This window comes from Gavia stellata, chromosome 3 (assembly GCF_030936135.1).
Source record: "Gavia stellata isolate bGavSte3 chromosome 3, bGavSte3.hap2, whole genome shotgun sequence".
NCBI classification, from domain to species: Eukaryota; Metazoa; Chordata; class Aves; order Gaviiformes; family Gaviidae; genus Gavia; species Gavia stellata.
In genome coordinates, this window is record NC_082596.1 from 44,845,867 (window position 1) to 44,864,174 (window position 18,308).

The following is an 18,308-nucleotide window of genomic DNA, read 5'->3' on the forward strand; positions in this document are numbered from 1 at the left end:
ATACATTCTGCATTTGTTTTAAAGGGAAGAGTCATCATTAGATAGCAAAGGTCAAGATAAAAGCAACATGATCTGGCCCTGGGAAATTAGTAATCATAGACACTATGAAAACAGTCAGTTGCTTGTTGCTACAGGAGTTTAAAGGTCATTTATTTTCCACTCAGTTTCTTGTACCAACTTCTCAAATATTTTAGAAGGACAGCATGCTAGATAATCTCATCCAGGCTCACTCCCTCACAAAATGTTGGACCAGAAGTTCTTTCAAGATCCCTTCCAACCTTGGCTGTTTTATGATTCTATGATGAACTGAGATTAGAAATTTATATCTTTTTCCACTTCAGATAGCATTTCCTTTAAAAAAACCAGAACTCCCAAATTTTATACATATGAATACTATAAAAGAAACAGAAGAAGAAGGCTGCCTTTCAGATTAAAGAGTCAAATCCTGGTTCTACCAAAATCGGTGGAGGTCTTTATGTCATTTCTATACAGCAAAAATTTCAGCCAGTTGTTACTCGAAAATCTTCTAGGAGGAGTCTCTTCCAGAGGTCTGCATCCTGTCAGTGTGAAAGCCTAGAAGGGAGCTCCCTCTTCAAACAGAACATTAATTAACAAGGTGATACCCAGTGTCTCTGTCTTTCGGGTGATATTACTAAGTTAAATTCATCAAGAAAAAAGCTCCATGGTTCTCAGTGCCTGTCCAGCCTGCAAGGAGCATTTCCACCTCCTAACACCAGAAAACTGAAGGGGAGCTGTTTGAGTAAGAGATCTTGTATAGGTTTTTTTTGGGGGGGAGCGATTTGAGATATATAGATTTTAGCTAATTTTTCTTGTATTGATTCAGCCTGGTTCCTGGCCATCCAAGAGCTGCCCTCAGTAATGTGTTTTTCTTTCCCTTGTGTCGGCCCTCTGCACAGCTTGAAGAACTCGCTGAGGGGAAAACACTGTGATGGGTGTAAAGGTAGCACTTGTGCCATATACAGATAAACCTAAGTTATTTAACTGGTTCTTTTTTTAAAAAAGTGCAAGTGTTGGGCCAGGTCCATTGACAGAAATGTAGGGGAACCCTATTTGCACCTAGCCCTTCAGTCAAAAGAAAAAAGCCATCTTATTTCAAAAAGATTTATTTGATATCAGGGAGATTTCTCACAACATGCTTATGTCAGTGATAATACAACCTGTCCCTTTTGCATTAATTTTGCCAGCTACAAAACAAATTTCAGCTAAAGCATACAGCTGGTCCAGGTATGTAGGTTTATTTGTAATTTCTTAGTGTAATATTGCTCATTTTATTATGAACTCATGATTCTTGTCGGTTGATCAGTTAATGCTTCAGTTCATGGATTGATGCAACTGTAAACTAAGCTGAGTTTTGATTATTTTTAAAGTAAATTTACAGCCTGTAAAAGTGAAAAGCAAAGCTGGGACAGCTGAACCATTAAGACTGGTTAAACAACAAATTTTTAAACATTGCATTTAAAAATAGCTGATTATTTAAGAAGCAAAAATATGTTATCATGCATTTATATTATTTTTCATCTTTCACACAGAAAATAACTGAAAAGACCTGTTACTATTATCAAGTTTTGTTTGTTTTGTTTTGAAGGGTTGAAGATTTCTTTTAAAACTAGAACTTACCACTTTTAGAAATGACCCACTGAAGGGTTTCTGTTATTTTCCAAATGGTAGAAGAGCAAATAATAAGAACTCATTTGACTTAAGTTGGTTATAGAGCCAAATAATCTTTCTTACTTGCTGAGATGAGAAAAGACGGCAGACTTCTTTATTCAGAATACTGCAATGTGTGTGGTACTGGACCAGCTGCTAAAAAGTTACACTGAGGTTTACAGACATTTTTTTTAAACACAACTTTATGCACACAGTGCACAAGGCCACCTCTCCCTGCATGAGTCCAATTTTCTGAAGAAGAATAAGAATTAATCAATATTTTCTTTTAACATATAACAAACAGTTGAACCAAACAATTATGTAAACTGGAAATGACCCAAAATGCTAACAGTTTGGCAGCAGTAAAGTGAAATGCATTGTGGTGCACATGTGCATTTTTGTCCCCCTTTTCCCCTCCACAATAATCTGCACTTAATAGGAATATTTTAAACTATGTAGCTAAGCAACAGAGGTAATTGTTGCTTTCTAGAGCTTTTGTTAGGCACTCTAACACAGCCCAAATATGCATAATTAGGTATAATGTCTATAAATCATTATTGTACACATGTGGGTAGTTAAGTGGATTGAGAGAATAGTTCAATGAATTGGACATATTCACTGAAAATGCTTTTTATTTGTTTTCTGTAGTTCATAATACTTTAAAATTATCATAACCCTTTACACTTTCTCGTAATAGCTCGCTGTGTTATTGAGAGAAACTTCATTTGCATTTTAGACTATGCTTAATTTATTATTTAAACCTTGAGTTCTTCTGATTCAGGAGAGGACAGACACATCTTATGAAATAGTCTGTGCTTGTTTATTCATCCTCCTTTCTAGGAAGTAAAATGTTAAATTTTTCAGTTTATGTTGAATAGCTCCCAACAAAAGAATGTACCCTATAATCAGCATTATTGAAGGGGCTAGTGTTGTGACTAAATTCTTCCCTTCATCCAAAAATGCTTTTAGTTACTATGGCAATATTTACTTGATCCTGGCAAAGCAGTGTTGATTTTAGAGAGATAATTACCAGAAAGGAAGATGATGGAGATGTATTTTTGAGTGTCCTTGTCAGAAGAAATGTTTATAAAAAATTAAATGAGATACAAAAGGCATATTGTCTTCCAAACCGACAACCTCTCCTATATGCAGCCTCTATTACCTGCTGGCTGCTGCTTTTCTTCTGAAGAAAGATGTTTATAAAGACAGGATGCACTTCAGTGGTGTCTTTAACAAGTCCTTTATGAGTCTGTACATAACAACCATTTCTGTTTGCCTGTGCATGACCTGATCTATCACTTATGTGGCAATTGCAATGGTGACCAGGAGCTTGGCCTTTGTGAAGTATTGAGGTTTTTTCCGTCAAGGTCTTTCATGGGATCTGGGGTGACTGGAAAAGTAATTATGGTCTATTTTGAGAAAATATTTGGGAATCTTAGATGAAAGAAAAGTGAAAATAGATCAGAAGAATTTTAAAATGTGTATGTGTGCTTGTATATAAATATATGCATATAGTATACAGATTGTGTGTGTATTTAAAGTATCTATCCACATATGGCACATTATATTTATATGAATGTATATGAAAGTGTGTGTGTGTGTGTTCTAAGATAATATATGTCTTCATCATCAGTGAAAAATGGCAACATATTTATTTCTCATATAACTTCGGAGCTATAATATAAAGTAGACATAATCTTAGAAGGGCTTTTCCTGATGCTACAAGGAGTCATTTCAAAGAGAGCCTTGGTGAATTCAAACATTTCAGAGTACCTTTGAGTAAAGAAACGGAGATTGGTAAGTAAATATCTTCATATCACTTCTACAAGATACAAAAAGCAGTTATTCTTACATATTTTTCTCTTGCTTTTTTTTCGTGCAGAGGAAAGTACTCCAAAATCATCTGAGGAAACCCTTCATTCAGGTGGGCAAGAAAATTCCAGTCAAAGAAAAGATAACTACTCCAGCTATCAGGATGCCATGGCCAAATCTTTGATGAACATGGGAAAATTATCAAAAGATGCACCCAGTCAAACAGTGGCAGAAAATCTAAATGATAGCGGCATTCAATCCTTAAAAACAGAAAGTGATGACACTGATGAATGTTACATGATTAACTCAGCTGAAGGAAAGGAAAAGACTGTTATTTCTGACCCAAAATACTGTTCATCTGAAGAAAATGAAAGTAACTCTGAAATTATGGACAATGAGTGGGACAGCTCCTCAAATTTCTCAGAAGAAACAAGCGTAAAGCCCCATGTAACTCAGAAGTATATTGTAGAGTGTAATCAACCTAGTATCCTGGAAGTCCCAGAAATTAAGAAGGAAGAGGTAGAATTTGGCCCTTGTGAAACACTTTGTGACTCAGAAACAGAGCTAAGAGCACCACCCCAGGAGTCTCACTCAGATCCTTTCGAGAAGAGAATTCAGAATCCCTTCCCTGAAAGTGAAGAAGACGACGAGTGCCTGTCAGAAACCACAGAAGTGTCCGTTGAGCTGGACAAAACAAAAGGGAACTTGAGTTTGCTAGAACAAGCAATCGCTCTGCAGGCAGAGCAAGGGCATGTGTTTCACAGCACCTACAAGGAACTGGATAGGTTTCTTCTGGAGCATCTAGCAGGGGAAAGGAGACAAACCAAAGTTATTGACATTGGTGGGAGACAGATATTTAGCAACAAACGTAAGGAAGTATTTTTGGCTGTTCTTATTGGCTTAAGCATTTATCCTGTGACTGATAGATGATTCTGAGCTGGGTTTTATAGCAACAGTAAAGAATCTGGAATTTAGCTGGTAATTTTGTTAATTATGTACCTTCACACTAGTGCCTTACATCTAACCAGGTTAAACGCTAGGTACTTGGCTTCCTGCCAAACCACTATATGAAATGATCAGTAATGGCTACTAAAAGGGTTGTGTAGCTGGCACTGATACTCCTTCTCCTCCTCTTCCTCCTCCTCCACTTCCTCCTCCATAGGGTGCTAATACATGCCTCCTAAATTTCAGCAGCCAAAAGAGAAGGCATTAAAATGGTGCTTAAGGAAAGGTTAGGGTAAAAAATTGGCCTCTTCCAAACATACCACCTAATTCCTAAGCCATGTGTTTCCTGAGTTCAGTCTACTTCACATATCAACATTACGTTTTGCTACAGCCAGCACTTCTGAGCCAGAAAAGCACAAGCCGTGCTCTTCTGCCTCATTCACCATCAGTGGAATTACCAGTAAGTTCCAAAATCTTTATTGTTTCTGATGCTTTGTGGCATCCTACAAAGCTGTAGGAACATTGCTCCATTTTCAGTACTTAATCAGGCTTCCAGAAGTGGAGATTTAAAAGATTTGGGTTTGATTTATAAACTGGGCTGTCTCGTATGAAACTCCTCAATTGAGCATAATTACAGAACATCAAGAGATGTCATTTTATAAGCACACTCCCTGCTGTAGTAAGTAACAATACATTCATCTGTTCTTTTACTTTTCCTTTTGTGCTTCAAAATATACTGAGATCACCCCAGCATTGCTACAATTTCTGCTTTTGATAAAAGATTTACTTTGGTATTTCTAGTGTTACATTAGAGCAGTCCCTGTGGACATTGCAAATATTATAGTTGTTTAGTTATCTAAAGCATTTAGTGTATAAGATAACTGACAAGTTTTTTTAGGAGTTGCAACTATAAAATATTTCCTGTAGTATTTGGGAAGAATATGCATGGATCTCATTTTTCTGTCTCAAGCAGTCTTTTCATTAGCATGTCTTAAGCTGTGCATGCAAGGTATTAGTCTATCTCCTTGCTAAACTACATGAATCTCTATTTGCTCAGATGACTATGGTATATGCAGGAATTTTACAGATACCTTTTCTTATCCTGAGACCAGCTGTGTTCACCAGGTTCACATTGGAGTCAATGTGACTTTCTCACAGCACACATAGGAAGGAGCACTGATGGTAAGCATGGAAGAATTTGGCCCTTCCTGATTTGCCTATATTATTATTAGCTGTAGTCTGCAGGCGAGTTCAGAGGTAACACTCATGGAGGAACAAACTAGGCTTTGTTCAGGTTGTATAGACACCATATGATTTCAGTCAATGTAGTATCAGGCACATAATTTTTTCACTTTACATAATTAACTGGTTTTATTTCTGAAAAACCCACCATCATATCTATCAGATCTTAATATTCTTTCTTAGATGCTACATCAGAAAAACAAAGCTTAAATTTATATTTTTCCATCTTTTTAATGAGAAACCTTTCCAATTAGTGGGGGAAAAATTAAATCACATTTCAGGGTCCCTCTTTATTTTCTGTCCTCTATTGCAGCACTTTCCATCTGCAGTGATTCTAAAAAGCATGTGGTCTCCTGTTGATGCTCAGTCTATTTTCTTTCTTCCCTATTTAATTTTTTTTTTTTTTTTACCTAAAGCCTTGCCAGGAAGTTTAACCCTCGGCTGTCTCTGGTGATCCTGTCCCTAAGCACATCCTACCTCACGGTCCAACAAAATGAGCTTGAAGGAGGCTGCTCCCTGTGCTGGCTGCAGCTGTTTTCTCCCCCAGCGCCGAATGCTGTTGGCAGCCAATCACAGATGGAGCTAAAACCATCCTCAGCAATTTATGCAGCCACTTCCTCCAGATTTCTCACAAGAGAATTTCTGGACCAGAATTCATTCCTTTCTCACCCAGACTTTTGATTCTGCATTGGAAATCAAATAAAGGTTTTCTGACCAGTGCTTCTTGCACAATTCTAGGTGCTTGAGACAAAAATTGGGAATGCACTGCGGCCATTACAGAGTGGTAGCTGTGGGGCTGGGCTGAGCTCTCGCCTTTGAAAGGGTATCGGCTGCTCCATGTTTTCACTGTCATTGTGGGCTGCTCCACAAAGCGGCATTGCCATGTGTACCATAGGGAGCTGCTTGCCTTGCCTCTCAAATGTAAAGTGGCATTTATTCAGTTTCCTAACAAAGAACCTACAGCCTAGAGATGTGCGATATTTAAGGAATGGCTTCTGGTTGAAATGCTTTTTGTTTGTTTGTTTGTTTGTTTCACACCTCAGCTTTTATTTGGTCGTCCCAGCTTCCTGGAGTCTGACATTAACAGAGTAAAAGATTGTTTCTGCTTTTTTATTTATTCCTTTATAGATCTTGCTGTTGGCTGATGCTGCCAGTTTTCTGGCTTATTGGATTGTGGCTTCTGTCCTGTTTGAGGCTCTGAATGGAATAAATGACACTGCAGTCCTAAAGCTATGGAGTTCAGCACATAGATGGCATATTGGGAGGGGGGAGCCATTGTTTAAAGGACACAGTGTGAAAACCTAAAGTGATCCTTAAATCACATACATCTCTGTTAAAACTTTGTGTAGGAATTACATCTGAAGTGCAAAATAGAGAATATGACGCTGCTAGGATCACTCAGGTCAGTGTAGACAGGGGCTAAAACCAAACAAAATCCTTATCTGATTTCTCTGCAGATTCACCCAGGCCTGAAAAGAGAGAAACCAAATGTCCCATCCCAGGATGTGATGGCACAGGGCACGTGACTGGGCTGTACCCTCACCACCGCAGTCTCTCAGGCTGTCCACATAAAGTTAGAGTGCCACTAGAAAGTGAGTATCATCACCCTGCAGTCCAGAATAACAACTGGATCTGGCCTGGTATTGTGGGTAGTGTGTGCTCATGCTGGAAAAGAAACCCACTTTTTCTGGGTGAGATGATGGCAGAATGAGGCTGAAACAGGAGCCATCGCACCTTCTTTGCCCTCCAGCACTTAGTCACAGTCCTACTTCCCACACTTGTGAAGCTCAAGTAGTCCTTAGCAGTAGCGTTACAAACAGCAGTAGGGTCCTCAGGTGGCCTGGGAAGAACAAGATCAGGGCCAAACTATCCTCACCCTGCCAGCAGACCTGCACACTCTAGTCTTATGAATCTTCAAGATCTTGCTTGCCCATGCCTTTGCTAAGGCATGCAGCACAGCAATCACCTGCTTGTTTCAGAGCTGCAACCTGATTTGCAGTAACCACACACCGAGGCTGCTGGTTTTCATTGCCTATGACTGAGAGGCTTCAGCATGCTTATTCAGAGATGTTTCCAGTGTACCCCTTACCCCTGAGCTCAAAAAGGTTACTTCCATCAGTATATCCCAGCGTTGGCCTGCAGCACGTCCCTCTCGTATGACTGTATTGTGCTAACTCTTTATGCCCAGTCTAGCCTGAATTTCCCTGCTTATTTCTAACTGTGCTGATCTGATTACATTGGTTTGTGCATGTGTGTAATCCTGCAATGTGATGCAATGAAATTCTGCATAATAAGCCAAAACCAAATGTGAAACTATTCGTTTAAACAACCTAGTTAGTCAGATATTTTTTTGTGGTGACATGCGTAACAACCAATTAAAAGGATACTTGCATTTTACCAACATCCTGTTCCTAACCATAGCTCTCCCTTTTTTTAAATCTGGTACTAAACTGTATTTATGGAAACATCTGCTGAGTTAAGCAGGCTGCTGCATTTGGAAGGCCTTAGCAACATTAACTTTCTAAAAAGTTAAAATTAACAAGTCCTTGTTAATTACCACACTTCCAATCAGATGTGTTCTGTCCTGCTAGCACAAAAAAAAAAAAAAAAAAAAAAAAAAAATTAAAAATTATAATTTGGTTCCTGAGAGAACAAACCAGTTGACTGAACAGCCAGCTTTTCCGAAGCACTGTGCACCCAAAGGGGTAATGCAGTACGGAAGTCATGAGGGCAGATGTACAAAGACACATTCTGTTTTACACAGGCATACATCTCAGTCTTAATAAAAACGATCCACACCAAAGGGCATAAGAAATATACATGTACTGCATCAGTGGTGTATGAAGCAGAGGGCAAAGGGCTTCATGATGTAACATCCTTGCTAATTTCTGCCTTTGTTCTTTTGAAGCCCATAGAAACAATCATGTGCATGTGGGAAGCCACACTACAGCAATGCAGGAATAAACTGGTGTATGCTGGAGGCACCAGCCTTGCTGTGGTGTAGGTCCTTTGCTTCAACTTTTTTTTTGTGGTCAAAATGTGACAGAATTGAAAAGCTGAGTCCAAAGAAGAAATGTTCATGTTTTTTAATATACGTATTTTTTCTTGATGTATGTTATTATCACCTTTCTTTTTTCTTATTCCTGTTTAGTTCTTGCCATGCATGAAAATGTTTTAAAGTGCCCCACCCCAGGATGCACTGGAAGAGGACATGTCAACAGCAATCGCAACACACACAGAAGGTAGTTCAGAAAAGTTCCTGTTCACTTAAAATCTAACATGTACTCAGGAGCAAACTGATGGGCAAGTCTTGGAATTAGATGTTATGTACTACACTGCAGAATGCCTATGAACTGCAAGGGTAGCCTGTATTATTTATAACCAAATAATTGTGTTAATTTCATTGCATCAAAAATGGCTGCAGCACTAAGGATGTCAAATTTCACTAGTATTTTTCAGACATGAGATTTCAAACTACAATTTCATTACAGTGTTCACAGTGACACACCGTCATGTAAAAGAGGTAGGAATGAACAAATGCATTATTATTGCTACAACTGAAAAAAAGAGCGAAAACCAAAGACTCTTTGTTTGCACCATATACATGGTAGTCCTTAGCAGGAACTTCCCATCAAGGCACTTTCCCTTTTAGCAAACCAGGAAATTTTAAGTGGAATACTTTAGAATCCCTGTGAAAACTAACTCCATTTATTACCCTCAGGAATGTCATCTTCCCGCTTGGAACACTCTTGTCTGTTTAACTTGCTGCCCGCAGGGAGAAAGTAAAATTGAGAAAAGCCTTCCAGAGAGGCAGCTGGGGAATCACAGCTGGGCTGCAGGTGAGGCAGAGAGCCGACGTGCTCTGTCTCCAGCAAGCCACTGCTGTTGGCATGGCTCTTGTCAGTACTGCTTTCTGCTGGAAGCCACCAAGCCAAAATATTGCATTATAGTGCTTCTGGAAAAATATAATGTCAATCTTACAATCAAACTTGGGAGAGAAAATTTTCAAAACCAACTTTCTTTATTGAACTGAATTTTTGTGGGATTTTCTTTTTTGTTGGTTGATTGGTTATTGTATGAGGGCACCAAAATCAAGGATTATCATACTGTGTTACTATCTGTAGTCTTTACCAGAGAGATCACAAGCTCGTCTACAAGAATATATAAGGAACCAATAAATTGTTTTTCCTGTTTGAAATCCCCAGTCATCTATGCAACACATCAGCTGTATCATAAGCAATTCATGAATAGAATAATAAAACATTTTCTAATCTAATAAAGCAAATAGGAAAAAAAAAGAAAGCACAACTTGAAATGACAAAATGTGTTCTTTGGTAAGAGTCATTCACATACCCCTGTTTTTTTGCCAAATTCACTATCCTTTTAATCAGTAGGAGGCTTATATGCATGGTTTAGCTGATAAAGTAAATAGCATTTGTTAAAAAATTTACTAGTGATTTGCCAGCCACAGAGCATCAAAGCAGAACTGTGGAAAACTCCTACATGATTCAGTTTCCAGATATATCACCTCAGATACACAGATTTCACAGTTTTGCATTAAGGGTTGAAAAACAGATGAATCCGGGCTATAATAGCAGCAGCTCCCATAGATGCACAGGGCACCGGAGAATTTTGAAGTCATTGGGTTCCACAGCACACATTTCCCTTACTTAAGATTTCATTTTAACGTGGGTTTTTTTTTCTTCTTGTTTCTTTTCTCCACCTTGCTTTTAAACAGCCTTTCTGGTTGTCCAATTGCTGCAGCTGAAAAGTTGGCATTGTCCCAGGAAAAGAACCAGCTTGAGTCTCCAAAAGCTGGGCAGTGCCATGATCAGACTCACAGGTAGGAGCCCTCACAAACTAGTCTCTCCAAAGCATTTCTGCCCAAACTCTGTTGATCAGTCCTCAGGTCTTTCCCCCATTTCAGATTTCAGCTACAGGAGTAACTCAGTTTTCCAAGACAAACCTCTGCAAAGCTAAATAAGTTAACTATCTCAAAATTACCAACCAGCTTTCTGCTGGTTCTTGTGCATGTGGCTGACATTAAAGACAACTGATGCATCTTTTGAAAAGCAATCAGATACATTCTACTAAATCTTACTTTAACACAAATAGCCTAATCAATGGTTCTCAAATGTCTTTCTCCTGTAAACCAAATCTTCTATCTTGCTGAGATGTTTTAAACAATTTTTAAGAACTGTTCCTTTGTTACAATATTTTGGCCACCGAAACTTGATTAAAGATCTCTTCGACCTTATTGCACTTTTAGCAGCTCAGTCCTCATTTATTTTGTGATTCTCTTCAGAGGAATCTTCCAGTGATCCAGTAAGTAACATGTTATCTGAAAGGGTTGAGAACTCTGCTCATTCTGCTTCCCCACCATTGAATAATTCAGATTTTGAGTTTCTTTATTTTAAGTTTATTGGCTTAAATAATTTAATTTATTTTTTGTACAACTGCATCAAAAAGGGGAAACATTTTTTATTACAATTGTATTTTGTTTGAGAGTTACAGGGACCCTACAGACATGCATAATTTGCATATCATTGGCACCATGACCATTACAACCTATTATATTCAGGTCTATTTGGGGACACTTTAATTTGTGGATTATTGACATGATCAACTCTAATGGTTCCTTCAGAGCCATTACAGAATATTATGTCCATGTGTCTGCCAACTGCACGTGCCTTAACTCTACATATGAAAAGTCCTTAGGAAATTACTAAAGACAAGTAGTTACTGAACAGTAACTAAATGGAATAACACACCGTAAATCATTTGTTCCTCCCAAATAACAGAAGCAATTATTTTGGATCATCTTATATTATATTTTTACCATACTTATTTACAGTAAAATGAGAGCAATAGTGATCCATAAAACTACAAGTCCTTTCACTAGCAAAAATCCAGATAATTTTTAGAAATAAAGGAAGCACCATGCTACAGTGGTAATCTAGAATTAAGTCAGTATCTTTCTTGTAAATAGCCCATACCATTACTAGAGAACACTAGATATTTTTATGTCCTCAGCTTTGAACTTGTATGAAGTCAAAGTACTCTTTGCCTGCTAGGTCAGCCACCTTGTTTATTTCCTGTATACACCTGCCAGTAAGTTTTACATGTGATAACAGAACACTTCCTGATACTGAGATGCAACTGTTTCCTATTTTTCAATAAAAGGTTATTTAAAGATATTCTTGTCTTTCTCATTCATTCTTTTCCGCCTCTCTTCAGGACAAATTTAGCAAAGCAGGCTGAGGTATCTCAGTACAATTACAGAACTTCACAGCCAGTTACCTCCTCCAGAGCCACCCTGGTGAAAGAACAGGAGAAGTTTGGGAAAGTACCATTCGATTATGCCAGCTTTGATGCACAAGTCTTCGGCAAACGCACAACAGCACCTGTGGCACAAGGACGAAAAACAACCCAGTTCCTTGACTGTAAGCTTGAAATTCCATTATCTCTTGCAAAATGAGCAAAATGTCAATGACTTTTTTTCTTCTTTTTGCTTGTTCTGCTTTCAAACTTCTAGAACTCAAAAAGTCTCTGTAGGAAGCATCTTTAACCATTTGTGGCCAAAATGCTAAATATAATCTCCAGTTTGCCAAATACAGAATGCTAGAACACTAAATATCAACACTATAAGGTTAACTTTTTTGACATTTCTTTAAAAGCAATTATCAGGGGAAAAGAGGAGTAAACCGAATGGTTTATGTCTTATCTGTTACCTTCTTCCTTGGCTAAATTGTGGTGTCTTTACATGATAGGATGCAGCCATGAAAAGTTCCATGGAATGTGTCTGCACAAGACATGATGAATTGTAGTACAGAGAAATCCAAGTTAGGTTTTAAAAGGCATTTCAGATACCTTTTAGATGCATCCATACAGGTATTATTCCTCCTAGATGACCATGTGCCTCGGCTGTGTTACTTCCAGGCCTAAGTTGAATTCGTTTTGATATCGCATATTTCTGTACTACATCACATTTGTAGTGCAGACATATCCAATGCATCAAATTGTTATCAAGATACCTCTGCTTACATCACTTACAGATTTGCTGAGGTACTACTCTGTAGGAATGAGATACCACAGTGCAAACACTGATTATTTATTGCAGATGCTCTTCACAATCTGCATGGGAAAATTCAGCGAGATTCTGCCATTGTATTGACCATTATAAAATATTCTTTAGTTCAAAGAAACAAACTATTCTGTTGCCATGATGCAAATGGAAAAAAAGGATTTCATTGCACCATATTTGGGTTCAGAAGAAAATAGATCCAAAACAATGTGACAAAAGACTCTTTAGTTAGTTTTTCTTTTGTTCATGACAAAAAATTTAGTAAAGGAAAACAAAAAAGGAAAACAAATTGCATCCCACTTATCCCAACAAAGGAGAACATTCATAGTAAGGTGAACAGAAAAGCAGAAAATTTTATATATGTATTAATATAATATACTTTAAATACTATATAATATTATATATGTTTTTATATTATAAAATTTGTATATTTATATATTTATTTGTGTATGTGGCTGAGTACACACACACATATATATATGTTTGTAGGTATCTATGTGTTTGTGTAGATATATAAATACCCTGTTTAAAATTGCAAATGAAAACTAGATATTTATCTGGCCTGGAAAATAGGCTTGTTCAAATGAAAGCAAATATGTGCATTGCCAGCTTCTTGGGTGGCAGATTTTCCAATTTTGTTTGTAAAATTGAATATTCCCTATTAGCTGTCTCTTTGCACAGATGTATGTCTATTTCACAGGTTCATTTCAAGGAAAAAATGACTGAAATATTTTTATACAAACGCAAATCCATACATATGCAATTTATGCATAACATATATTAGGGCTGAAGTTTACAGCCTGTTGTTCTTGCAAACATTGCAGTGTGCAGCTATTATTTTAATGGAAAGGTGAAAGTAAAAGAGCAGGTGAGTGCTTTAACTATGCAGATATATAAAACTTGGCAATAAGAAGCTGATGATGTAGTGATTGGTTCAGCATTCTATGTAAATATGTAGATAACCAAAAGCCCATAATTAGCCCTCTGTGGATTCTGCACTTACAAACTTGATTTGTTAACAAAACATGCACCCTTCATAGCCTGCTTTTTTTTTGTTTTATCTTTTAGGGTCGGTAATGGAAAATGCACTTTTTTGCTCTTTAAATACAATTTGAAGTTAGCTGTAGTAACCACTAAAAATGTAGACCCTCTTGCTTCTGCTACAGTTTTACAGCAGGGTAGATAAATCCTTTTTCATTTGCACTGGAGAAAGGGAGAACTGAATCATGAGGCTTTTATGTATTGCTCTACTGAGATGCCTCCAGTACTTACTAAAACTGACTATGGCATTCAGCTACAGTCAGTGCACACAAACAAGCATTTCTCTTAAAGCTTCCCAAGTTTGAGGAAAGATGAGTTCTTCAATGTATTGTGTAGGTCTTAGCATTAAAATGCACTCAGCCAAAGCTCTACATCCAAAGGGATCCAGTGCCTTGGGGCTCAGACCTTTATGGAGTGAGCAGATGGCCATATGCAGAAATGTTCTTGGTGTATCTGGGTGTAGGCTGAGAAATTGGATTTTGCTTAGTTTATCTTTGTAGGACACTGTGGGAGCTACAGACAAAAGAAACGATTATTGCTTGCTAAGAGCTGAGATCATGGTGCTGTGTTTTCCCTGCAACAGTTATTGACATCTCAAGCTCCAAAATCCAAAACAGGGACCAGAGTTCTTTCTACCTGTTTTAGAGTAAGTGCTGGTGATAGAGCAGAAAACAAAGAACCACACACACCACTTTTGTCTATGAAAGTGCTTTTCTGTTCACCTGTTAGTTTTTCATTCTCAGCTGACCTCTTTGTGCCTAGTAAATCTGTGTATTATTCTAAATAATAGCCAACATAAGATGGTAAGCTAAGATCACTTTTATTCTGAAGGTTCATTGTGATTTTTTTTTTTTTTAATTGATTAAAGGGTAGACTTAGATTTCTAAAAAATTCCACAAAATCAGGACTGAACATTCTTAACAGGTAATGTTCTTATCTGATTGTTCAGGTTCGTTCAAGAGCCTGGTCTTGTTCTCCTTACTCACATTAGCAAAGCTATTTAAATAACAGACTTATTAATTTAAGTAGGGCAAGCAGTGTTGTTTTAGCTAAGACTGAACAAGTCACTGTTGGTTTTTTACACAATAGAGCTCCAAGAGGAAGCCTTTATAAGGATACATTTACAATTGCATTTGCCCACTAGTGTCGTCAGGTCATGACAGATAACACTGTAACACTTGTTCAGTCTTTTCTTGGACACCATTGCTTTTAATGGCTGAGTAAAGAACCAGTAAAATCTGAGTAAAAGTCTCAGGTGCTTTGTTAAAAGACGTGTATTTGTTGGGTAAAAATTAAATTACCGTGTTTCTGAAGCCATTTTTACAGCAAACCCTTAATGCCAAGAGGAAATGGATTGTTGTAAATGTATTCTTTGAATATTTTAATGTATGAAATTGTAGTCTGAGAAACAAAACTATTTAATGGGAAAAATCTCATATGTGCAATTGCTAATCAAATCTCTCTTCAACAGCAAAGCATTTTTCAAATCCAGTGAAATTTTCTAATCGACTGCCTAGTGCTAGCGCCCACACACAGAGCCCTTGCCATGCCAACTCTTATAGCTACGGTCAATGTAGTGAAGACACCCACATAGCAGCAGCTGCTGCTATCCTGAACCTTTCCACCCGCTGCAGGGAAGCAGCAGAGATCCTCTCCAACAAACCACAGAGTCTGTCTGCCAAGGTAGGGTAGTCCAAGAACCTGGAGGGTGTGCTAGCTACTGAACTGTGCGAATAAACTGTCTTTCATGTTAGTGACTGCATTAAATCCCCAAAAAGGAGGCTTCTGTTTGCATGCTCTTTTGAAGAGAGACAGAGAAAAAACCAGTGATGTAGTGACCAGTTCTGATAAAAATAAATAAATAGCAGGAATTATGTTGTTACTGTTTTCATAATTGAGCCCTAAATACAAGGGGAGAGTTTTGTGGGAAGAAAAAAGAAAGGTATTTGAAATCCAGGAACAATCTGTGGTGGATAACGAGTTAGATCTGTTTAAAGAGGGAATTTTCCTCCCTCTGAAACCTACCATAAGTGATCATTTTGGAGGCTGATAAAACAAAAAAATGGTGTTATTAATCAAGGTGATATTTGCTAGCAATGGAACAGAACTATACCTATTGAGCCTGTTGTCTTTGGAGCTCATGACAGTTTGACAAGGTGTAGGGAGGGAAATAACAACTGATTTTGGTAAAATTTTCCTTTCTGCTGGCAAGAGAGGAGAATCAGGCCCACAGCGTTTGGAGATAGATAATTTGGGCAAGTCTGTCATAATGGAAAGCTGCCTAATATCATAGATGTTTGTGTGGCTTTCGTGTTTTGGTTTCTGCTCTGCGTTTCCTCACAGATCTTTATGATTTACAAATGGTGCTGTGTGAGCTATGAGCTTTCTTTTCTGTGCCATTACATAGTATTATACTGCTGATGAAAATAGACAAGATTTTCTTCTGATGACCATGGTTGTGGGAGCACTGTTGTTTATTATTTGTATTAAAGTCAGACACGGTCCACTGCAATGAAACTTTTGAAAGCTCTGTGTAGATGAGAGGGTTCCATTACAAGAACTTGAGAAGAAATCATTGGGGAGTGAAAAGAGATATATTTATCAAAACACAAAGAGCAGGTGTGTTTCTGCTGTGGGACTCTGAGTCATGATGTGTGCTCCAAAAGAGAGATGACCTATTTCTCTGCAAGTCAGTGTCATTCTACCTTGTCTGTAGTAGCACCAGTCTCAGTCTGGCTAGAGGTGGTTTCCACAGCTGTTTACAATTTGTTTGGGCCTTCATTCACCATTGCTAAGAGGTTAGCTGTTATTCTTTGAGGGGAACCACTTATTTTACCACCAGTGTAACACCTTGTTAGGTATTCCAAGCCTTGCTCCTTTGCAGAGTGGTAGCCCCTATTTTGCTGCCTTTGATTTCCACTTGTGAAGTCTTGGATCTTGAAACCGATGTTACAAGATGCCCCAGAGTAGACTTTTTAGAGTGTGTCCACATGCATCCCCCATAACACAGACATTATCTGTCCCAAAGATTGTTCATGGAACCTTTTCCAGATAACAGATCCATCCCTCATATATGCTGCAGAAAGCTCCTTCCACTGGTCTTCAGTAGAGACTTCTTCTAGTAGGGAAATGGAAACTGATGCCAATGGCTGTATTAAATTGCTGCCGTAGCCTTTGGCTGACCTCAGCAATAGACCTTCTTGCCAGAGAAGAGCAGTAAAGGGACCAGGCATAACCCAAAGATTTTCTCCTCTGTACCTGCTTCACAGTTGCCAAATCATGGGGAAGGTTTGAATGGAAGTGAACATAATAGTAACGATATGGAGGGACGCTTGGGGCACATAGCTTACTCCTTTTTCACAGCCAGGAATCCAGCCTAAAAGAAAATCACCTGCATACCTTGCTATCTGTCTGCCTCCACTTCTGCCAGACTTTCTGGAGGGCATACTGCTACAAAATAACTGACACAAGAATCAGAATTAGCTTCTAGCCAGAACACAGGCAAGTAACCCCCAAAGAGATTTGATCGCCAAAACCACAAAAAACACATTTTTATTTGGTTTAGGCTATTTATTACTTTTATCATACAGGACTCATACAAAAAATTGTGGAAATAAATCTCTAGGCTTTCTTCAATGAAGGTGTTTTCTTATTCTAAAATATGAAGCAAAGAATAAGGCTAGTTTTAAAAGAGACTACTATCTATTTATCAATGTTTCTGAATTGTTTTGTAGCTGGTATTGGCTGCAAAGGTAAGTGTTTAACTGCTAGAATATCCTACATATATTTAGATCATAAAAAACATCTCTTGAGACTTTATCAGTGTTTGGACTCAAATAATGCAGCATCAACAAATGACTACAGAGTTAATGATTTCCTTTTTCTACTCTTGACAACACACACATTCACCAGGTCTGTTCAGAACCCCATAGTATCAGACCTCTCAGCCCTGCCCCTTGCTACATTCCTTTGTTCCTTTGCTTAAGAAAACCTGATTAGCATCCTCCATACTTTAGCAGATCAAAGCTCCTGACTTGTAAAGGTGTTTGCTTTTATAGGAGCATCAGGCAGCCTCCCAGCAATCCAAGCCATGACACTTTGCAGGTGGGAGGCAGTGTGGTGGTAGAGCAACGGCCAGTGGGGCTGCAGAGGATTTTCTGGACTTGCAGAAAATCCTTTGCAAGTTGCACAGCTGCCAGAGCTGCAAAGATATTATGCTTCTAAGTTTTGAAAGGAGAACTTGAACTTCAAACATTTCAAGCAAGTGTCATTTTCTTGTATTTGCTCAAGGCATGCATATGTCACCTTGTTTAAACAGGTGGGGTAAACACCAAAACATTCCTGAAGTATTTTTTTTTCTTTCTGTCTCTCAAATTTTATTTCTTGACCTCCAGAGTGTTGTCCATTTTTAGTAAGAGTTGGATGTTTTACCTTGAATGTTCACCACTTTTCTGTAAATAGAGATAACACTTAAATGAAAAAGTGAGTATTTTTTACAGCACAGTTCCAAATTTCA

At 38.0% G+C, this 18,308-nt stretch overlaps 1 protein-coding gene across 5 annotated transcripts in view; it reads left to right on the plus strand.

The window, feature by feature from the left end:
- Positions 1–18,308, plus strand: part of ST18 (ST18 C2H2C-type zinc finger transcription factor) — a 167,757-nt gene that overhangs the window by 119,781 nt on the left and 29,668 nt on the right. For 3 of the 5 annotated variants that reach the window (XM_059836311.1, XM_059836312.1, XM_059836315.1), the window contains 6 exons: positions 3,551–4,348; positions 7,125–7,259; positions 8,819–8,909; positions 10,406–10,510; positions 11,905–12,110; positions 15,264–15,475. In XM_059836311.1, coding sequence (XP_059692294.1) covers positions 3,551–4,348; positions 7,125–7,259; positions 8,819–8,909; positions 10,406–10,510; positions 11,905–12,110; positions 15,264–15,475 — 1,547 coding nt within the window. The remainder of the gene's footprint in view (positions 1–3,550; positions 4,349–7,124; positions 7,260–8,818; positions 8,910–10,405; positions 10,511–11,904; positions 12,111–15,263; positions 15,476–18,308) is intronic. The other 2 variants (XM_059836314.1, XM_059836316.1) reach the window with 2 other exon arrangements.